This window comes from Macrobrachium nipponense, chromosome 33 (genome assembly GCF_015104395.2).
Source record: "Macrobrachium nipponense isolate FS-2020 chromosome 33, ASM1510439v2, whole genome shotgun sequence".
In the NCBI taxonomy this organism is placed as follows: domain Eukaryota; kingdom Metazoa; phylum Arthropoda; class Malacostraca; order Decapoda; family Palaemonidae; genus Macrobrachium; species Macrobrachium nipponense.
Genome location: NC_087219.1, coordinates 49,263,815 through 49,288,118, shown reverse-complemented (window position 1 = coordinate 49,288,118; position 24,304 = coordinate 49,263,815). Strand labels below are relative to the sequence as shown.

The following is a 24,304-nucleotide window of genomic DNA, read 5'->3' as shown; positions in this document are numbered from 1 at the left end:
GCGGCCGCCACTAACGTTCAGTTATAATTGCGCAGTTTATGCCTGCACGGGCGACTTGCGGCCGCCACTAATGTTCAGTTATAACTGCGCAGTTTATGCTTGCACGGGCGACTTGCGGCCGCCACTAATGTTCAGTTATAACTGCGCAGTTTATGCCTGCACGGGCGACTTTAGGCCGCCACTAACGTTCAGTTATAACTGCGCAGTTTATGCCTGCACGGGCGACTTTAGGCCGCCACTACCGTTCAGTTATAACTGCGCAGTTTATGCCTGCACGGGGGACTTTAGGCCGCCACTAACGTTCAGTTATAACTGCGCAGTTTATGCCTGCTCGGGGGACTTAGGCCGCCACTAACGTTCAGTTATAACTGCGCAGTTTATGCCTGCACGGGCGACTTTAGGCCGCCACTAACGTTCAGTTATAACTGCGCAGTTTATGCCTGCACGGGCGACTTTAGGCCGCCACTAACGTTCAGTTATAACTGCGCAGTTTATGCCTGCACGGGCGACTTGCTGCTGCCACTAACGTTCAGTTATAACTGCGCAGTTTATGCCTGCACGGGCAACTTGCGGCCGCCACTAACGTTTAGTTATAACCACGCAGTTTATGCCTGCACAGGCAACTTGAGGCTGCCACTAATGTTCAGTTAAAACTGCGCAGTTTATGCCTGCACAGGCAACTTGAGGCTGCCACTAATGTTCAGTTATAATTGCACAGTTTATGCCTGCACAGCCGACTTGCTGCCGCCACTAACGTTGAGTTATAACTGAGCAGTTTATACCTGCACGGGCGACTTGCTGTCGCCACTAATGTTCAGTTATAACTGCGCAGTTTATGCCTGCATGGGCGTCTTGTGGCCGCCACTAACGTTTCAGTTATAACTGCGCAGTTTATGCCTGCACGGGCGAATTGCGGCCGACACTAACATTCAGTTATAACTGCGCAGTTTATGCCTGCACGGGCGACTTGCGGTCGCCACTTACGTTCAGTTATAACTGCGCAGTTTACGCCTGCACAGGCGACTTGCGGCCGCCACTAATGTTCAGCTATAACTGCCCAGTGTACGCCTGCACAGGCGTTCAGCTATAACTGCGCAGTTTACGCTTGCGCAAGCGTTCAGCTATAACCGCAGTTTACGTGTGCACAGGCGTTCAGCTATAACGGCGCAGTTTACTCCTGCACAGGCATACAACTATAACTGCGTAGTTTACGCCTGCACAGGCGTTCAAATATAACTGCGCAGTTTACGCCTGTTCAGGCGACTTGCGGCTGCTACTAACGTTCAACTATAACTATGCAGTTTACGCCTGCACCGGCTACGAAGGCCGCCACTAATGTTTAATTATAATTGCGCAGTCGAACTGTGCTGGCAAAATTGAACACAGTATATTTAAGTTTGCCTCTACATGCATAACTTCGCATGTATAAGTGAATGCTTAGTGGGTTCAGTTTTGCCTACACAGGTCGTCAGTGCAGGCATAAATGCCCAGGTATAACAGCGTTAGCGGCGGCCTTAAGTTAAGTGCAGCTGCAGCAACCAACACACAAACACGCTCACATTTATTGTCTTGTACATGAATGGCAATATTGGTCCTCAGGTATTCGCCGAGAAGCTCCGGTGATTCCAAATAATATTGGTCCTCAGGAGTTCCCAAGAAGCCCCGGTGATTCCAAGTAATATTGGTCCTCAGGTATTCCCCGAGAAGCTCCAGTGATTCCAAGTAATATTGGTCCTCAGGTATTCCCTGAGAAGCTCCGGTGATTCCAAGTAATATTGGTCCTCAGGTGTTCCCCTAGAAGCTCCAGTGATTCCAAGTAATATTGGTCCTCAGGTATTCCCTGAAAAGCTCCAGTGATTCCAAGTAATATTGGCCCTCAGGTATTCCCCGAGAAGCTCTGGTGATTCCAAGTATTATTGGTCCTCAGGTGTTCCCCGAAAAGCTCCGGTGATTCCAAGTAATATTGGTCCTCAGGTGTTCCCCTAGAAGCTCCAGTGATTCCAAGTAATATTGATCCTCAGGTATTCCCCGAGAAGCTCCGGTGATTCCAAGTATTATTGGTCCTCAGGTGTTCCCCGAAAAGCTCCGGTGATTCCAAGTAACATTGGTCCTCAGGTGTTCCCCGAGAAGCTCTGGTGATTCCAAGTAACATTGGTCCCCAGGTGTTCCCCGAGAAGCTCCGGTGATTCCAAGTAACATTGGTCCTCAGGTGTTCCCCGAAAAACTCCGGTGATTCCAAGTAATGTTGGTCCTCAGGTGTTCCCCGAAAAGCTCCGGTGATTCCAAGTAACATTGGTCCTCAGGTGTTCCCCGAGAAGCTCCGGTGATTCCAAGTAACATTGGTCCTCAGGTGTTCCCCGAGAAGCTCCGGTGATTCCAAGTAACATTGGTCCTCAGGTGTTCCCCGAGAAGCTCCGGTGATTCCAAGTAACATTGGTCCTCAGGTGTTCCCCGAAAAGCTCCGGTGATTCCAAGTAACATTGGTCCTCAGGTGTTCCCCGAAAAGCTCCGGTGATTCCAAGTAACATTGGTCCTCAGGTTCCCCGAGCTCCGGTGATTCCAAGTAACATTGGCCTCAGTTCCCGAAGCTCCGGTGATTCCAAGTAACATTGGTCCTCAGGTGTTCCCGAAGAAAACGCTCGGTGATCCATGTTAATATTGGTCCTCAGGTCCCCAAAAGTCGTGTTCCCCGAGAAAGCTCCGGTGATTCCAAGCCTAACATGGTATTCCGGTCCTCAGGTTGTCCCACGAGAAGTTCCGGTGATTCCAAGTAACATTGGTCCTCAGGTGTTCCCCGAAAAGCTCCGGTGATTCCAAGTAATATTGGTCCCCAGGTGTTCCCCGAGAAGCTCCGGTGATTCCAAGTAATATTGGTCCCCACGTATTCTCCGAGAAGCTCCGGTGATTCCAAATGATCCCACTTTACCGGGATCCGCTTCGCTCTTTGATTTGCCTAAAGGCAATGAGATTGGGGCTTGCAGTATCGTTTAGCCTTTTAAACTTGCCATTGTGGGGCATAAGCACTTGGGCTCGGGTCATTTTAATCTGCATACGGGTCATCAGAATATTGTGATTTCTGAAAATAGTGATCATAGAGCGAACTCGTCACCTTGTTCAATGCTACCCAGGATCGGTATGGTTGTTCCCACCTCAATGTCCTCAATAGCCGTCTTTCTGCGATGGGAAAATTCTTAAACTTCGTCTTCGGGTCAGCATATTTCATGTCCGGTAGGTCTTTGGGGGATGCGTTTACTGTTAATTGGCGTGCGGGCATGTTCGTCATGCAAGTTCTTTTATTCTTCCTGTTCCCTGTCTTTCTGTCTGTCCTGTTCTCCCCTGTCAGGAGGCACGAAAGATCATTCTTTTCTACTCCGTGTTCTGTTTGTTTTGCTCCTTCATCAATTCTTTTTCCTCTGTCAATTTTCCCCACACCGAATTCTTCGGTACAAGAGGCTTTTATTGCGCCTCTCTGATTACCTGTCAGGCAGATCCTTTCTCTCGCCTCCTCTAACCCTTCAGGAGGGACATTTTCCTCTCTACTCATTTTCCCAGGAGGTGGGGCCTTTGCTGGCGCCTGTGAAGGCCTCTTCTGCTGATGGCCTAAAGCAGCCAGGTATGCACTTGATAATTTGTTTAAACGAGACTCCAAGTCCTTCAGTTGCTGCAGGTTTTGACTTTCGTCTTTCTTGAAGCGTTGGAGCTCACGTTCTGCAGCTTGTAATAACATTTCTCTTTCCAGGTGCTGACGCTCAGCATTTTTCAGATGGTCCCCTAACTGCTTCCTTTCTTCCTCCAGCTGTTCATTCTGTTTCTGCAACCTCTCTATTTCTTCGTCCTTCTCCAGCAACTTTTGCCGACAGTCATTTCTTGTTTCTATTTCCCGTTCTTCTGTCTCCCTCAGCTGCTTTGACAGGAGACTTATCTGGCCCGAAGCCTTTTCTAGCTCCTCCTCCATAACCTCTAAACTACCTGCTTGTTGTTTATTAGGTGCACACTTCCTCTCTGTGCCAATTAGTCGGTCAGTAGTTTCCGTAATAGACATGACTGAAGGCACCTCGGGTTCGCCTGTAGAATAACGGAAGTACTCTACGCACATCATAGTAATTCCAGAGAATAACTCTCTGGCCAGTGATACAATCAAAGATAAACTTTTCCTTTTAAACATTTTGTCTTTTGGCAATTTCAAGCATACACTTGGTGCTTGAAAGTCGACTATATAACTAGTGTTGTGAAAAAAATTTTTTTTTTTTTTCAGGAAAAAAAATTAATTTTTAAAGTTTTTCTGTTTTTTCTTTTGCATCAATTTCTCCATTTTTGAAGACCTTACTTATAGTTACTATAGACTCACCTTCCCTCTAGATTAGAAGAATCATTGAAATAAGGATTGTTTTTGCTATCTATTTTAATGTGAATTTTCTCTTGTGTGATACTAACACGTGTTGTACCATAAATACTTCTAAGAAACTGTTGCCAACCATACAGTTTTCATACCTCTGAATCCGATACATGTATTATTATTATTATTATTATTATTATTATTATTATTATTATTATTATTATTATTATTATTATTATTATTATTATTATTATTATTATTATTATTATTTATTCAGAAGATGAAGCCTATTCATATGGAACAAGCCCATTAAAAGGGCCATTGAGTCGAAATTCAACTTCCAAAGAATATTGTGTTCATTACAAAGTAGTAAGAGGAGGTAAAGGAAAATACAGAAAGAAGAGATACCACTTATTAAAGAAATAAATGAGTAAATTAACAAACAGATGAAAATGTATTAAAATGCAAGGAGAATAGTATTTGGGTAATAATATATTGCACCTGGGCTTGAACTTCTGAAGTTCCAATTGCACGTCTTCCTTTCAGAGGCTGTTATGCAGTCCAACTATACTCTGTTTTTTTTCCATCTGTCCTCCCGCCTGTGGTGTTTGCGTATGGTAACACTGCGTCCCGGGCTTTAGATAGTTACATTCAGCTTACATTCAACAATTATAATAATGTCCTATTTTGAATATTAACGATGTAATTCGAATACAGTAAATTATTAAAACACCTTTCAATTGCAAATGTACACCTCCCAGATATCCTCTTATTTACCTAAAACTTACTCATAGCGTAACTATCTAAAGCCCGGGACGCAGAGTTACCATACGAAAACACCACAGGCGGATGGACAAATGGAAAAAAAACAGAGTATAAGAAGTTCGACAACGAGGCTCATTTACCGCATATTGGGACTGCGTTCAGCGAATCTGGTGACTCTTGGCAAATAATGGGGTTCATGGATCAGATGTGAATGTGAAAGGTCTCTGTTGGAATACAACTTATGAAAACGTGACAAACAAAAGACCATCCGTGTATAATATATACCAACGTTAACATCCTTTTTGCTGAGAATATAATACAAGCATGTAGCATTTTGCTAATTATGTAAGGGCACGAAACGGTTACGGATACGAAGATATACATTTTTCAAGCACCACTGATGCAGGGTAAGATGATATAATGTGAAGAGTATAAACTTAGAAATTAAATTAAAAGTTTAGATAACTTAACTACGGTTTTTTCCCTTAGTTTTTGTCAGAATTGCAGGAAATTTCAAGTAGCTTCTCCCAACACTTTTTTTCTTTTTGTTCTTATAATTATCTGATCTCATGTCCCACATGGCTGGACGTTTTTCAAAGAGCTTTCTCTCAATTTTGTTTGTGTGTGTGTGGTGTGTGTGTGAAGTCATAGTTACATATCAATTAATACATACTACATTATGCTATTTGATGATCCATCATCTTTATTCAGTGTAAGTAAATCATCAAATGATTTAATCGTCGTTCTGAAATAACAGAATTATTTTGGCTCATATTCTCTCAGTTTTGGATAGTCTTTTGAACATATCGTCCCTTGTGCAACTGCGAGATTTTCCTCCTGTTACACCTTTGCAACCTTTTGCTCTCGATTTTCCTTTCAGCGCTGAATGACCTCATAGGTCCCAGCGCTTGGCTTTCGTCCTAAATAATATATTCTAGCTTTCTTTCGTCCTTCGAGTGGAGGAAAGATCAACCGCCTCCTTTGTGGTTAAGCCACGCCCTTCTTCCTTTCCTCTGACTGTACCGTGTTTTCTTCGGAATGGAATGGAATAGAGAATTCAAGCTAAAGGCAAGTGCTGGGACCTGTGAGGTCATTCAATGTTTAACTGGAGGAAAACTTTGCAATTGTACTATGAAACAATGATTAAGACAGGGTTGCTAGCAAGATTGAAGAAAAGATGAACAGGGGAGGTGAGGTACAGTAAAAGGAATTAAATGGTTGCAGCTAGGGACCGAAAAGACGCTGCAAAAAACAACATTGTTAAGTAATGCCTACAGTGTACCACGTGAGGTGCACTGATGGCACTACTCCCCTATGGGAATCCTTTCTTTCGGGCTTTGGGCCCTGGATTGGCCTTCCCACCTTCAATAAATAAATAAGTAAATAAATAAAAAATAAAAATAAAAAAATAAAAATAAAAGAATGAATGTATTATATTAATACTAAGAAAATAAAACCCTCTTGCAAATGGATAATCATCTCACCCATGAGAGTGATGATGGCCGAGGAGCTGACGTAAGCGATGAGGATGATGACGAGGGAGATGACGATGGAGTAAGGGATGGAGCGGCGAGCGTTGACCGCCTCCTCACCAGTCGTCGCTATGATGTCGAAGCCGATGAAGGCGTAGAAGCAGGTGGCTGCTCCCGTCAGCACCTGCGGGAGGTTGGGGGGGGGGAACGCTGACCGTGAGTGGACACTCTAGCTGGAGACTGTTTGTGGTGGTGTGGTCACTCTCTCCTCTCTCTCTCCTCTCTTCTCTCTCCAGTCAGTCGTGTTGTTGTTTACTCACCCTCGCTCTCTCTCTCTCTTCTTTTTTCAGTCTGTCTGTGTTTGTGTGCAATCTCTCTCTCTCTTTTTCAGTCTGTGTGTGTACTACTCTCTCTTTCTCTCTCTCTCTCTCTCTCTCAGATCGAAACAAGATATCATTGATGGTAAAGAAAACTATTTTAGCAGTGTAGTCTTATTATTTGTTTTTGTGTGTGATGTACTAACTCTCTCTCTCTCTCTCTCTCTCTCTCTCTCTCTCTCTCTCTCTCTCTCTCAGATCGAAACAAGATCGGTGGCAGGTTTTGTACTTTGACATTAATCCTGTTGTAAAAAAATGAAATAAATAAATAAGTAGATAAAAATTATTAGTAGCGTATTCTTATGATTTGGGTGTCGTGGATCGGCAGAATCTTTGAAAAAATTTGTAAATTGAGGGCAATGAAATTCCAATAGTTTTTGTAATAAGCTTTGTCTTTCGTTTCTTGTTCAGAGGAACGGTTATTTAGTAAGATAATTTTAATGAAACAGTAATGCAGTGAGACTTCTAAAAATTTAGTTATGCATTACAAAGAGGAAAAATAAAACGCTGGATCTAGTAAAATGATGTTATTGAAAGGAAAATAACTGAAATTTAGATATGAAATGCAAATAGAGACCAAAAAAGAAAGGAAAGAAAAAATAAACTGGAAAAGTAAGATGTTATTGTTAGATTTTCAGTTTTTTTTTACTATTTCGAGATGAGTAAAGAATTAATGACAAAAATTGTAAATTCATAGCATTAGAATCTGAATGGTTGGAATTCCAGAGAGAGAGAGAGAGAGAGAGAGAGAGAGAGATGAAAACAGGTATTGAAAATAGTTTTTTTTTTGTGAGATCGTACAGGATTAAGAACAAATTTTGTTGGGCAAAGATTCAGTGAAAAACCCAAAGCTTGAGTATGGTGTAAAAAGAGAGATGAAAAATGTTAATGCTTATATTTATTTATTGAATTTTTAATTTTCAGGTGGGTATTGACAGGTGAAAGTTTGTTCAAAACGACAGCAATGTCATGAACGTTCCAGATATTCGAGTACAGCGTGGAAAGAAAAAGATAAAGATAAAGATAAAAGATAATGCCTTTGGATAAGTCACTTTCATAGTTTTGTATACTTACTCTAACCAAGAGCCGTATTAAGTAAAAATGAGTCTTTCAATAAAAAAATAAACGTTTGCTTCGTGTAAAATTATTATTAGTATGACCAGAATAATTACTAATACTAGTGATGCATCCACTGTTCATTTTTTACTACTGTGCTTCTGCTCAGGTACCAATTGATTACCTGTGTGGTGCGTCCACACTGCAGTAACATGTTATATTTACATGTTTTCAACTAACTGTACACACATCAGCAAGTTGCATACAAGCCCACGACTTACTGGTGTTCCTTACTATAGTAGATTCACATCAACCGTGCATCTGGTGTCTAGGCCAGTTCCTTACGACGTTCCTGATTGGCTGTTGATAAGCGCCAGTTACAGGGCTGGAAACAGGATGTATGTTCCACCTCTCCTGAGGGATAAGTCATTCTAAAGTATTCCTCAGGAGAGGTTGAACCTACATCCTGCCTATGTGGAAACTCGAGAGAGACTAACAGTTTCTATCCCTGTGATTGTGAATCTACTATAGCATTAGTTCTCCACTTAAGGTTGTAGAGTTGTTTTCAACCTGCTTATGACGAGTATGCTGTAGTGTGGGCGTTCCGTTAGTATAATTATCACTATTATCAGCAAAAGTTTACTTTAAACCGTATTATGAACTTGCAAATATAATTTTCCTCTGTTTTAATGTGTGATTTGAACGATCCCGTGCATATTAGTTTAAAAACATCCCATTAACTCCACTAATTTTGAATGTGAACGGTCATTAAAATTAATGTCCTCGTATTAAACTTTTTTTTCCCCCACTGTGGTCCCCTGAATTGTGGGATATAAGAGTGGGTCCACTATCTCTTAAAACTCATTTGCGAACGAAACGAAAATTATGAACTTTCAAAGCACACTTGAAAACACATGTTTCAAGTTCAGAAATATATTTTCAAGCTTCAAAATCCAAAATGCAGTAATGGTTAAACTAAAATAATATCCTATTATCATACCAGTGTTGCTACTACTGCAACCACAAACAAACCAGTGTTGTTCTACTACAGCAACCACCAACCAACATGACTCACCCCAGACCACCCATAGGGCATGAAGCCTCCGTGTTGCGTCCAGTTGCTGGTGTCGGCGTAGCACAGACCTGCAATCACTATGAAGATCCACACCAGGAAGTTCACGAAGTTAAGTATGTTGTTGAACTGCACCGACTTCCTCACTCCAGCGATGAGAACCCCGCCCATCATGCAGGTGAACACAAACGCCAGGAAGTCCGGAGGCTGACCTGCAGCAGCAAGCAAGGAAATGAGGTTCTGATTCAAGTTGCAACGATGGATATTGTTAATGATTCCTACTTGCTCAGTTTCTCTTTCGTTGGTTTTCTTATGCTTAATAATTAAGTGGCTTTTTAAAATGTTTTTTTTTTTTTTTTTTTATTAATTCATTTTTTTAAAGCAGCAGCTGCCTAATTTTAGGTGTAAACTTAGACCTCACTTATGCTTAACCTATTAATGATTTTATATATATACTTGACTGGCATATAGTATCGTATTACATATTTGTTTTGTGATACATTTTGATACGATAATTTTAGAAGGTGTTTGTGATATTTGCTTTATTTTAGCTTTTCACCAGTTCACTTTTGGCATCCACTTCTGTAAGCTACTTATAGAGGCTGTGACTAGTTATATGTTCATCATTTTGAAGGGTTCTCATTTAGTGTCAATTTACAGGCAGTATGTAAAAATAGAGACCGTCCTTGATTGCATATCCTTAATGTATGTTTGTAATGGCACAGCGTTTGGGGATCACTAATATACAGTATTAATAAGAGGCAGATATTAACTGCATATCCTTGATTAGCCTGGTCTCTAGCTCTGCACTTTGTTGTGTAACTTGAGATACACCACTTGCAAAGATAATTATAAAGGCTGTTACTAATTACATATGTATTATTTCAAAGGGTAAACCTTTGGAGTTTGCTGATGTACAATACTGACAGTGGCCATTACTAATTCTTTTAAGCTTAATTATTCTAACCTTGAAGGGTTCAGTTAGGTTAAATACTTGTAGAGGCTCCTATTGATTGGATATCATTCGACGATAGAAGTTATTACTTATAGCTTTTACCTGTTACTTAAGCTTAATTTTCCGTAGTATTTACTTGTTACTTAAGCTTTTAATTTTCTAGTTTAATTTTACCTGTTACTTGCTTAAGCTTTAATTTTTCCGTAATATTTACTGTTACTTTAAAAGCTTAATTTTTCCAATAGTATTTAAAACTTGTACGTAAGCTTAATTGTTTTTACCGTAGTATTTTACCTTTACCTTACTTAAGCTTAATTTTTCCTAATATTTACTTATTACTTAAGCTTAATTTTCCGTAGTATTTACTTGTTACTTAAGCTTAATTTTCCGTAGTATTTACCTGTTACTTAAGCTTAATTTTTCCTAATATTTACTTGTTACTTAAGCTTAATTTTCCGTAGTTTGTTTTACTTTGTTATTTTCTTAAGCTTAAATTTTCTCGTAATACTTGTTTACTTAAGCTTAATTTTCCGTAAGTATTTTACCCATTAATTGCCTAATTCCCTAATAGTTTACTGTTACTTAAGCTTAATTTTCCCTAATACGTTACTTAGAATTATTTTCTTTACCGCTTAATTTTTCCGTATTACTTGCCACCTGTTTTACTTAAGCTTAGTTTTCCCTAATATTTACTTGTTACTTAAGCTTAATTTTCCGTAGTATTTACCTTTTACTTAAGCTTTATTGTCCGTGGCTCTTGGGGTTGCAGAATGTGATTTGTGCTTATTTAGTGGTAACAAAGACTACTCGTGATGTCTATATTGTTACAGAGTTAGAGTTGATTGCTCTTTTGTAAGCTAGATATTTTATACGAGGGCTTTTATGTCACTACAATGTTAATTCTTCCATCGCATCGCTTTTGCTTCAGTGCTTTTAAAAGGGTTGCAAACAACTTATCTCCTTAGTCTCATTTAGCTGTGCAGCTGCTTAAATTCGACATCGCTTCATTTCCCATCTTTCCTTTAAAGATCCAACCTTCGGAAGATGATGACGAGAAACCTGAAGTATAGCCCAGTATTCTCCTAGAAATAATCCCCGTAGGGCGGTAGTGCCGTCAGTACACCTCATTCGGTTGAATGTAGGCATTACTTAAGGTTCTTAGCAGCGTGCCCTCGGCCCCTAGCTGCAACTACTTTCATTCCTTTTACTGTAACTCCGTTCATATTCTCTTTCTTCCATCTTACTTTCCACCCTCTCCTAACACTGCGAGGTTTGCCTCCTGTAACACCTTTCAAACATGTTACTGTCAATTTCCGTTTCAGCGCTGAACGGCCTTAGTTACCCCATTGCTTGGCATAATGCCAAAAATCTATATAAATCAAATCAAATCGAATCCTAGAACTAATTTATAGTGATAATTTTTATATGATACTCCCATTATTTCCACCCCTTATCCCCCCTAACCTCACCCCCTCCTCTTCCCGGAGGCAAACTGTAGGGCAAATGAAGGTTAGTAAACACAGCTGCATAAAAACTGCAAGAACTTCTTCCTGTAACTCGAGCAGTTGGAAGCCGGTCAGGGGAAGGTTTCAGGCGGTTTCAGATACTTTTTGAAAGTTACTCATTAATTAGGCCAGTAGCCTGGGACTCGGCGGTGCCTTTTTTCACTTATAAATCAGCTCTTAGAAGTAAAGCTGTTGGTGGAATTCTATGTAACTTGAATCTTTTTTCAGAGAGGGATGCTGTGTTGTTGAGATTAGAGAAAGGTGCATGGAAAATTACGTTAGTATTGCTCTCCACTCTGCCCCAGTAAGGGAATAGTGCTGAGGTGTACTGTAGGCCTTACAAAGTCCGTTCAGCCTAACTGCACCCACTTCTTATGTACTGTAGGCCTTACTAAGTCCGTTCGGCCTAACTGCACCCACTTCTTATGTACTGTAAGCCTTACTAAGTCCGTTCGGCCTAACTGCACCCACTTTTTATGTACTGTAGGCCTTACAAAGTCCGTTCAGCCTAACTGCACCCACTTCTTATGTACTGTAGGCCTTACTAAGTCCGTTCGGCCTAACTGCACCCACTTTTTATGTACTGTAGGCCTTACTAAGTCCGTTCGGCCTAACTGTACCCACTTTTTATGTACTGTAGGCCTTACTAAGTCCGTTCGGCCTAACTGCACCCACTTCTTATGTACTGTAGGCCTTACTAAGTCCGTTCGGCCTAACTGCACCCACTTTTTAGCCTATTACTTTACCTTCATTCCTACTTACTTTCTTCAGTCTAACCTTCCAACCTTTCTAACTATTACTCCTTATTGCAACTATGGGGTTTTCTGTCAGTTCCTTGTAGCGAATCTCCTTATTTCCTGGTTTCTTTACCTTGCCGTTCAACCACTCTAAACTCCCTCTTTTCACTGTCTTAAACACTAAGTCGCCGAAAGTGCTGTAGTGCTCTGCTTGACAGCCTAAATTTCATAACATTAAAAAGGTCAAATCCTTCACTGTGCTGCTTCTTGCTATCAATGACACATGCCTACACGAAGCAACCATCTCGGCCTAGTATTTTCTCTGTAGTATTTTTCATCTTTATTTATGCAGTTATTTCTTTACCGTTTTCACCTCATTTAGCAAAAGAACCGTATCGTAGATAGTACTTTCATCAAAATTGTCCTATTTTTCAGTCATATCCACAACAAGGGATTTATCGTGCAATTAATGTAGTTCTGTACATTCTTTCAAGGGCAAATCTATGGCCTGCTTTCTAGTTTTTCATTTATATGTTTTATTTTTACCAACAAGCGTTTTTTCTTAAGAGTGCGTGACTCTAGAGAAAAACAGGACCATATTTATTACACATTCTCCATCACTGCTTCCAAGATGAGACCACTTGGAATAGGTTAGGTAATTTATTTATCTAATCTTTTTATATATTCATTCAAAGAACAAGTTTTATCCAAGCAAGAACGGATTCAAAGATTGCATTGTGTTATATTCGCTGGAGCTGCTTTGTAAAGTTTTTTTATTTTTATTTACAGTAACACCAGAACTTGATGGACCATAACTAGGTGGGCTTCTGCTTACCGGGTGTAATTGTTAAGATTAGTTTTTGTAATGCTACCATCTTAGATATCATACGTTTTTAAATAAATCTCTTTAAGTTGAATGCTAATTGTAAAGTACAGGCCAGTTTAGGTTGGTACTTCTGTGTGGAATTAATGTTAACTCTTAAGATGTCTAAGAAATATAGGGTCTTTGATACTCAAAGGATTTTGTTGACAAAAATCAGATCCCCAGTGTGTCTGTTAAGTTGAGAAGCTACTGTATTTCTTTACTGAAGCATTTGTTTATGCTTATTTTACACTTGTTTGGCCACAAACCTTTGTCTAAAAATGGTTCCAGACAAAAACGATACAACTGATTCTGCTACATTCCGTCACAGCTGTGTGAAGGGTGACCTCAGTTTATCAAAGAAAGCGTGACCAGTGACAAGCAAGAGATCAGTTACATTCAGATTTCACCCGTATGATTCTTCTCTTCCCGTAGGGGGTTAGTGCCGTCAGCGCACCACATGCAGTGCACTGTAGGCATTACTTAAGGTTCTTTGCGGCGTCTCGCCCCGTAGCTGCAACCCCTTTCATTCCGTTTACTGTATCCTCGGGGTTTCACATTCTCTTTCTTACGTCTTTAATTTTCAGCCTCTCCTAACAATTGATTCATTGTGCAAATGCTTTGAGGTTTTCCTCATGTTACACCTTCCAAACCTTCTACTGCCAATTTCCGTTTCAATGCCGAATGACCTCGTAGGTTACAGTGCTTGGCCTTTGCCCTAAATTTTATATTCAGTTCTTTTCAAATCGCACGGTTCTGTGAAGAGCAATTCGCGTTCATCAAACAAGGGTTGGCCCCAAGGAAACAGCAGACGGCAGTCCCTGCCAAATTTCACACGAGACTCACCTAATATGCGGCCGAACGACTTTTCTATCCCGGCCGATATCGCCCCGTTGCAAATGGCGTCGAAGCAGGCACTCAGGGCGCAGGCGCAGGCCGAGGTTCCTATCAACTCCTCAAGGACCATGTTCCAGCCGATGATGAAAGCCATGAATTCGCCCACCGTCACATAACTGTACATGTAAGCGCCGCCAGACGTGTTTGGGACCCGTACTCCGAACTCTGCGTAACATACACCTGTGGGCGAAAGAAAAAGATGCCTAAGTCCAGGTTGCTGTGAGAAGAAATAACCCAAGTTATGATTACATTTCTACAATCCCCAGTGTTGATATATTTCCACCCCAAGTGTGGAGTTGTATCTATTGTTCATACTCTTGAGTTTGACCTTGAATTACTCGAACAGTTTCGAAAATAAAATCTCGAATTGACCAACGCAAAAGGTAGAACATGACAATAATACGAAAGTCCCGAAGCTTCACCTACGTCTCCACGGTATTTCTTCCTGCAAGAGCTCAAAAATTACGGAAATTTTTATATGCCAGTTAAGCAAAACCAGATAATGGGATTGCTGCCAAAGTTTTAGCCATACTTCGAGTTGACCTCTATTACTCCCTTGGTCACTATCGAGAATATGATTATCGTAAATGATCGATAATCTTTCTGAAAAATGCGTGGGTTTTGCATAAGACAACATATTTATGTGCAGTTATCAGAATTGATTCAACAATTCTGAAATGCTCTCTTAGTTGTTATCGTAAGGTAGATGGCAACTTTTAGCTATGATGATGGTACAATGGAAAAGTTTAGTTTTGTTAGGAAAACGTAATGTTACAGGAACCCATACTCTAAAGTCTCACGTAACGTATTTCTGAAAAGGAAAGAAATGGTTAGTATTATTTATAACCCCGTAACTCAGAGCTCAGTGGTTAACGACCTCGCCTACTAGCGAGAGAAAAGAGATCGATCCAGTGTGGATGATGGGAAGCGGCTGCTGCTGACGTGAACCGTGAATTAGGTACCTAGTGGATAATCGACTGTTACGGGTCGCAGACTGGGAAAAAAAGATTATAGGGGCTAGGTCCCTCTGGCCCAAAAGAATTGCTTTAAACAGAGAACGTAACACCTTTTGGGCGGATATAAATATATATATATATATATATATATATATATATATATATATATATATATATATATTAAACAGAGAAACGTAACACCTTTTGGGCGGATAAATAAATAATATATATGTATATGTATATATATATATATATATATTTATAATATATATATATATATATATATATATATATATATATATATATATATATATATATATATATATGAGACTTTGAAAATAACTTATTCTCTTAGTGGGCGGATTTACTGTTTCCGTACGCCACTGTAAACGCTTCGTAAGGGGGTGTGCCTTAAGTGCACCTCGCGCGGTGCACTGTAGGCAATAATTTAAGGTTCTTTGCAGCGTCCTTTGGGTCCCCAGCTGCATCCCCCTTTCATTCATTTTAGTGTGCATTCCACCCTCTTGGTGTAACTGCGAGGTTTTCCTCCTGTTACTCCTGTCAAACCTTTTTACTGTCCGTTTCCGTTTCAGCGCTAATTGAGCTCACAGGTTCCTGCGCTTGGCCTTTGGCTTAAATTATATATTTGTTCCATTTCATACATCTGATGACATGCTTGTAGGATGCAATTTTTGCTCTATAGTAGGTTAGGTCCCAGAGTGATCCTCGTGTGTATAATTATGCCGACACAAGATGAATTAAACACGAATATATTTATTCATCCAAATATCCGCCAATCTGTTGTATTATACTATCATTGAAAAAAAGAAAAAGAAGACGGGAATAAGAAAGTTGAAGTTACGTTTCAGTAGGAAATTGATATGTTGATTGTGAGATTTTAAGATTGGTCAATTCTGTCAAATATCAGTAGTTCTCCGTTGCTCCTTAGAATTTTGGCTCAAAAGATGGCGCTAAAACAACTAAACTGATAGAATTTACAGTATATAGATTTCACCTTTGAATAAAAGAAGCACTGAATCAGACACACTAAGATAATGAATATGTTCAACATAGTTTTTCTGTGTATGTGGTTAGGTTAATCTAATAGGAACACTGAAACATTTAATGGCTGTGAATAATTGGTAATTTCGTCGGGTAATTGATGAGCCGAGATGCTGTCATGAGCGAAGACGATACATCTAATTGAAAACCCACAAATGAACGGATACGTCTCAATAATGACGTGTGTCAGGTTCAGGGAAGCTTCCAAGAGTCTTCTTGTTTGATTTCTTTCTTTATTCTATCTCTTGGTTTTCTTTCCTTTTAGTTCTCTTTGTCTTTCAAGTGGCGGCGGCTGGGGTTGGGATTTGATGGTAGGGTGTAGGGATGAGACCCTGGGAAGGGAAGGGAATAGCTCTCTCTCTCTCTCTCTCTCTCCTCTCTCTCTCTCTCTCTCTCTCTCTCTCTATTTGCATCCATCATCTCAGTCTTCTCACATCTGTCTCGTCATCCTCATCACTTACTCAAGCACAAAGGTCTTGGAAAATTGGACATATCTTGCTAGTTCTCTTGTCAAAAGAGCTTTTCACACACACACACACACACACACACACACACACACACACACACACACACACACACACAAATATTTAAGGGGCCGTTCTACAAAAGGTGAAGCACCTCGTTCTCAGCCTCATCTGCTAAACTCAAGCCCATCTACTTCCAGGATGAGCCTCTCCGCTCTCAGTTCACCGCTAAAGTCGACAGAGATGCTGCTAAGTCGTTTGATTCCCTTTCATGATTGGTAACCACTGGACCACAGAAACCTATACATGCATAAGCGCATACGCACACATATATTTGCATACTTTATATGTGTATATATATTGTGTGTGTGTGTGTGTGAGAGAGAGAGAGAAAAAAATGCAGCGGTTACTGCCACATTCATACTTTGCTGATGGTCATACCTTTGCAGCTCAGCCGTGGACGAATCGCGAGTGTGGAAAATTTTCACAGCATTCCTCCATTATTTTTTGAACCGAAATATGTTAACATTTCTCCATATACATATGTATATATGTATATTATGGACTATATAATAAAAAAACGTGGGAGAGATAATGAGTGTTCATTGCACCCTACTATTAATCTGTATTCGCGCGCACACATTCCTTCCACCTTTGTCGACGTAATACTGCGAATTTACTCTAGTAAAAGAATACCTTCATAAAAAGAAATGAGTAGCGTGGGTGTTTGAGCAATTCTGCAAGAGTAAAAATATGTTTAATAAAAGCTTCGAGCTTCCTTAATAAGAGCGAGATGACTTATAGCCGGTCGTCAACCCTTCTTCCTCCTACCAGCAATTGCAACACCAGGAATTGTTGCAGTTCCCAGTATAGTAGCTTTTTTTTAACTTAAGGCAAGTAATGTTTAGTGTGGGATAGTTGGAGGCTTCTTGTCATTAAGGTGAAACTAGCAAATTGGCCTTATTTCTAGGTCTTCAGTGTTTGTGACTACTGTTTCTTTTATGAATAATATTTTCACAAGATGATAAGGGCTTCATGGGTCATTGTTGCTATGGTGTGCGCACAAGTTACCCTGTCTGTTACGCCATACCTTCTCGCGCTTCCACTTCCCAGTCCTATTTGACTCTCTGAATTGAATAATGATAATAATATTGATTAATAATAATCTAGTGTTAAGAACGCGCACCTCACCATCGAGAAGGTCCTCGAGACATACCGCGTTGGACGCTTGCCTGAAATACCTAATGGTAGATAATCGATTTCGGTTGGTCGCAAACAGGGTGGAGACCATGAAATTAGTGACCTTTTCCTCGAGGAAAGGCCCATTCCCACCTCTCGAGCGAAGACATATGGCAGAAAATAAAATGATAGTATTAATGATTTTATTTAGACTGAGTATCTTAAGATTAGTGCCTCATTGGACGAGTGGGTTGCGTACCCGCCTATCAGTCTGGTAACATGAGTTTGCTCCACGCTGCCGCCAGTGCGGAACCAGAGGAGTTTATTTCTGGTGGTTATGAAGTAATTTTTCAATATAATGTGGTTCGGATCCTCAATGAGCTGTATCTAATCATTCGGGCCAGCCCTGGGAGAGCTGTTAATCAGGTCAGTGGTTTGGTTAAACTAACATATGCTACAATCTTACACTTAAACCCGAACACATATTCGATTGATACTCGAGGCATTTTTTCCCTCTACTACTACTACTACTACTACTACTACTACCTAACTACTACTAACTGACTACTCACTAACTACTACTACTACTACTACTACTACTACGAATAAGAATAAGAATAAGAATAAGAATTATTATTATTATTTTGATAATAATGGTAAAATATTTTGCAAATCGTAAGCTCAAAAGAAGATGGTATTACTCCCACGGTCACTTATCCCGTATATAAAACTTCGGCAATTACCATCTCAAATTTCCCAGGAAATAGCTTTTGTAGGGATTTATGGCCTTTAATATCGGCATCGAAGGCTTCCCTGTTTATAGGATTTCAATAATAGGAGCATGAGAGGCTGTTTTGCAGAGGGAGGGAGGGAGGTCGCTTAATGGGAATATTTTGGGCAACAGCAGTAATGATGGCAATGATTTTGGTAATTGTGATTTTAGATATTTACCTCTTGTCGAGTTTATTTATACGTTTCAAGTTTATGTATGTATACGATATATATATATATAGATATATATATATATATATATATACAGATATATATATATATATATATATATATATATATATATAATAATATATATATATATATGCATTTGTAATAGCCACAACGCCCTCTTAACTTCTTGAATTCTTTGCTCTTTTTTTGGATACGCTTGTCACTACAAAGCCTTAAGAGCTTTGAACTTGGATCTTCAGGCTTTGTAGTGACAAGCGTATCCTAAAAAGAGCAAAGAATTCAGGAAGTTAAGAGGTCATTGTGGCTATTACAATTACATATTTTTGTTTTGTATATATTGCATATTTCGGCAGTAGTGGCTCCAGTTTTGAAAATTTGAATCAATAAGTTGTTAACTTGTTTTAATATTAAGTTATATAGGAAAGATAAAATATGTGGACTATTTTGTTGATGACTGTCGCTCTTTATCATTTTATATCGTTATGGGATTTTATACCATTATGGGATCTTTTAGATCAAATTGAAGCTCTAGTACCATCCTCCACTACTTTGTGCCGTACAGGTCTTCAACACTTACCACAGTCTTGTGCTGCTCTGTACCAGCTTGTACGTACCACTCTGTAGCACTTTGTAATTCTTCCTACCATTGCCATATACCATTTCTAACTACCCTGTATTTCTCCATACAGCTTTTTAATATCACATAGGACTTATGTAGTTATTGACTACAATTGTCACCGCCTCGTAGCGTCGAGGGATCGAACGCTGGCATTCTCGCAAGTGAAACGAGTGTTATTACTTGCGCCGTAAGTCAAGAGAGAAATTGTATCTTTAATAAAGCTGATAAATTCGACTCTGATGCTGTCGTGCGACTTTATTGGATTTTAGGCCTGTGTGTCCCCCGTGCCATCCCAGGAGAGAGAGAGAGAGAGAGAGAGAGAGAGAGAGAGAGAGAGAGAGAGAGAGAGAGATTGTTCTTGCAGTTGCATTTTTCCCTGCATTCTTTCTCAGGGAAGGTTGGCGGAGGTTTTGGGGGTGGGGAGTAGGTACCTGGGGCTGGGACTACGGGGATGTCAGCTGTAGTATTGCAGGCATCAACTCAATCTCTCTCTCATCTCTCTCTCTCTCTCTCTCTCTCCCCCCCCCCCCCAAGCTTCCTCCTCACCCCGCAGTTTTTCTCACTATCTTACATTACCTTCTCTCTCTCTCTCTGGCCTCGTAGCTCAAATGGTACATAGCTCGATTCGCAACTTGAGTTGACCCGTGATTTCTATGCTAAAGAGAATGATGACCCATGGAGGGAATAAAGTACTTAGATGTTAATCGTAATCGACTTCTTGGGTTCTCAGCTGAGCTCGAGTGAGATATATGAGTGAAGAAATAGCGGCCATGAGCGGTCAGAACGTATAATAATAACATAATAATTACAGAGGGGGAGGGGGTCCTGGTAGCCCCTAGGGTAGTCCTCACCCACAGTCTCGTTCTCTCATATTCCTCATTTGATCTTCCACACTAGAAAGCCTTGCTTTTCCCCTTCCCCTTCCCCTCTTCCCCTTTTTCTGCTTCTAACTTTTTCATTTGTTTGCACCTCTTCCTCCCCACCTCCATGTGACCCGTCCTCCCTCCCCACCTGATACCTACCCCCCCCCCCCCTTTCGTCAGTGCAGTGACAAAATGCAGTTTGTGTGGAAGCATCCCGTCTATTTTTTCTCTCTCGTCCGATTTTTGCCTCACGCGGATTGTTATCACCACAAACAGATTCTAGTTTCTTCTTGAGGTTAGTTAAGGAGTTTGCCGGAACTTTGGCGAACTCTTTATGCCGAGTTATTGGATTTTCTGGGGAAGTTTACGTCTAATTGGCTTTTTTTTTTTCGTGCAAGAACAGAGTCCTTTGGGATGGGCAACCTTAAGCCCTTTTCTAGCACGATCCCGAAGGATGGAAGTGAAAGGATTTGGGAATAAATCGACGAGGAAATTTCGAGTAATTCCAGTTTCAGTGTTCATGAGAAACTAATTTAATTGATAAAATATAAAAATAAATATTAAAAATACGAAAACCCTTAGGACGTTTTATGAATTTGAAAACAATAAGATTTTAAAACGTTTTTTAACTTATTCTGATTTTTAATATACAGTTTTGGTATGCATATCTGGAAACTTGAGTAAATGTATTTATTGTGAGAGAGCGTTCCAGTATGAGAGCACGTGCCTTTGATCAATTTTAATTGAATTTTAACTCATTGATCCCGATACCAAATCACCTATTTAGTCCCAGTGCTCAGCCTCTGGCCTAGACCTTTCAATATGTTCGAATCCATCGGGTCAGCCATATGAGAGCTCATATTCAGCTCAGTGGTCTGGTTAAACCATTTTGATAATAATAATAATAATAATATAATAATAATAATAATAATAATAATAATAATAATAAATAATAATAAGTAAATGAAGTAGAATCGGTTAACGGAGAGAGAGCGATAGATCTGCTTTAGAAAAAAAAGAAACACGTCATTCGAACAAGAGCAAACGGAAGTAGTATTTTTTATGTAGGCAGCAAGATTAGATATATGTATTTCGAACCCGTCCTAAGACTGTCCTTCTGATCTGTGAAGGAATAGTGGTTTCAAATTTACACTTATGTAAATCTAAAAAGAACGTTAGGAGTTAGGTTTTTGGGGCGGTAAAGAAAATATTTTTTTTTGGTAAATTGTGTGTGTATGTATGTATATAATATATATATATATATATATATATATATATATATAAATATATATATATATATATATATACTGAAGGAAGCAAGGGAGACATCTTCTGGTAATTTGAAAAGGCTTTATTGAAAGACGTTTCGGGGTCCAGCCCCATCATCACGGCTGTAAAAAGGATTAATACACATAAAACAAAATATAGAGACTCATCCCAATAACCAACATACATTTAATATTTAGATAAATTTTTATAAATCATATACAGATTTTTAAAGACATTAAACTATTTTTAATATATATTACTCCATTCATTAAAATTCATATTTTTAATTTATTTTTTAGTCACGTCTAATTTTATGAATAATTTCTTTCACTAAGTCATTCATTCATTTACCATAATTCAACTTATTTAACCTTCATTAACGGCGCGGAATGGCCTTCTTGGCCCCAGTGCCTGGGCTTTAGCCCTAAATATCATACATCCATCCATCCAACATACATTTACTTGGAACCTTTCCTTCTTCTTCTGGTCACTCGTCTCCTTCCCGTCACTGAGATAGTAATTTTCTTTGCATTGTAGTAGGGTTTCTGTGAATTTTAAATGTATGTTGGTTATTAGGATGAGTCCTTTTATTATGTTTTATGTGTATTAATCATTTTTACAGACGTGATGATGGGGCTGGACCCCGAAACGTCGATTAATAAAGCCTTTTCAAATTACCAGAAGATGTCTCCCTTGCTTCCTTGAGAAAATACCTCGAACGACTGCTGTTTTCCTGTGATATATATATATATATATATATATATATATATATATATATATATATATATATATATAGTGTGTATATGTGTATATATACATATATATATGTATATATATATATATATATATATATATATATATTATATATATATCATATATATATTATATATATATATATTATATATATATATATAAAAAAAAAAAATTCTATATACAAATATGGAATTAATTTTTTTTTTCGTTGTTCCGGAATTTTGGGAATGAAATTTATTTAAATCAAATTTGCATTTTTTTTATATATATTTCACACATGGAGTGTCATTTTTACACCAATCCAACAAGCACACACACACATGCACATGAATCGTCGACAAGGCTTACGAATATCTAATTGATTCGTCCACGCCTACATAATCCCTCCACAAAAAAAAAAAAAAAAAAAAAAAAAAAAAGGTTTCAGACATAATGCAAACAAATATTGCAAGAGACGAAACTACCGCTTTTTTTTTTTTTTTTTTTTTTTGTTTTTTTTCGGGAACAAACTACGTCAAGTAAGTTTCAGTATGTATAAGAGGAAACCTAGGAAACAACTTACCCAACATACTATTCGCAATGACCTCACCCGAGAAAAGAGACACACACAAGGCATTCAGTTACTTCAACGATTCCAGTCCAAGCAGTAAATGAAAACGGCTGTAGTTTGGATCTACTCTGCAAATCCGACTGGAACGGTATGGCCCCTAAGTACACGGCTTGGCTAAGCCAGTTGCGTGGAAATCAGAAGCACGCAATTGCACACTTTATTAGAATTACGTGCCCACAAAAGTGATCTCGAGTGAAGCTGTGGAATTCCTTCTGCCCGATTTCAGGAAATACGTTTGCTTGCTGATTATTCCGTAATTGTTTCCTTAGTTGATAGAATTTTTGCACTTGCACTCATATGGAATTTACGTTTTGTAAGAAATTCACAATTTCGTAATAGACTGTTAGGTAATAAAAATCCACTATTATATTATTAAATTTTATGGTTTTGTATACATTCCTCTCTCTCTCTCTCTCTCTCTCTCTCTCTCTCTCTCTCTCTCTCTCTCTCTCTCTCTCTCCCCTATAATATATATTATATAAATGTATGTAAATGTATTTTCTCTCTCTCTCTCTCTCTCTCTCTCTCTCTCTCTCTCTCTTCTCGCACGATACAATATATGTAGATATATATATATATATATATATATATATATATATATATATATATATATATATATTGATATATAAATTTTCTTCTCAATCGTTACGCCCTTCTTAAGGTCTCTTCCTGGAACTCTGTTCACTACGATATTTAAAAAAGATTTACCTCTGACATGTGTTTACATTTGACTGGATGGATAGCATAAAATAACGAGAAGTAAATACGGTAAATGGTGCTTAACATTAATTACGGGGCACCGTAAAATGTATTATTGTCTGGTACATAGTTCCTCAATCAGAAAAGGCATCACTAATAAGGATAAATTGGTAACTGTGTATATATATTTATGTCACTGTGCTATGTAATTTATGCTTATTTTTCATTACAATGAAGAAAGCTGGTCTGTCTTAAATAAAGAATTAGGTATGGTTTTCGCTATATCAACTGCAGGGTTTTTCTATTTAATTTCTCGGTTTTGGGCGAGTTTCTTCATACAATTATCGGTGTCGGGCGAATTTCTTATTAAAATTCTCGGTGTCGGGCGAATTTCCTAAAAAAAAGTCTCGGCGTAGGGCGAATTTCCTAAAAAAAATTCTCGGTGTCGGGCGAATTTCTTATTAAAATTCTCGGTGTCGGGCGAATTTCCTAAAAAAAAGTCTAGGCGTCGGGCGAATATCCTAAAAAAAAATTCTCGGTGTCGGGCGAATTTCCTAAAATAAAAATTCTCGGTGTCGGGCGAATTTCTTAATAAAATTTTTAATTTTGCCCATTGAATTGGATTAAAGCAATCTCTAATGCAACCTATCAATGACAGTATTTTTCCTGATCAGTAACAAAGCTCTACTTATACTGTGCTTTTCGGTTTTCAACAATATGTCAGTTTTCTATTATGAAACACACTACACCCGCTAGGAACCGTGTATATTATCCCATTGTCGTATGTGGATCTGTTTCTTGTAAAAATTCTACTATGTTTGGTATGTTGATCA

General features: G+C 38.9%; 1 protein-coding gene across 1 annotated transcript in view; it reads right to left on the bottom strand.

Annotated features, from left to right (window-relative positions):
* LOC135202853 (solute carrier family 7 member 14-like) overlaps positions 1–24,304 on the bottom strand; it is a 785,318-nt gene that overhangs the window by 46,609 nt on the left and 714,405 nt on the right. Inside the window, exons 5-7 of the mRNA XM_064232312.1 lie at positions 13,984–14,214; positions 9,082–9,290; positions 6,586–6,757 (exon numbers count right to left, since the gene is read on the bottom strand). Of these exons, the coding sequence (XP_064088382.1) occupies positions 6,586–6,757; positions 9,082–9,290; positions 13,984–14,214 (612 nt within the window). The remainder of the gene's footprint in view (positions 1–6,585; positions 6,758–9,081; positions 9,291–13,983; positions 14,215–24,304) is intronic.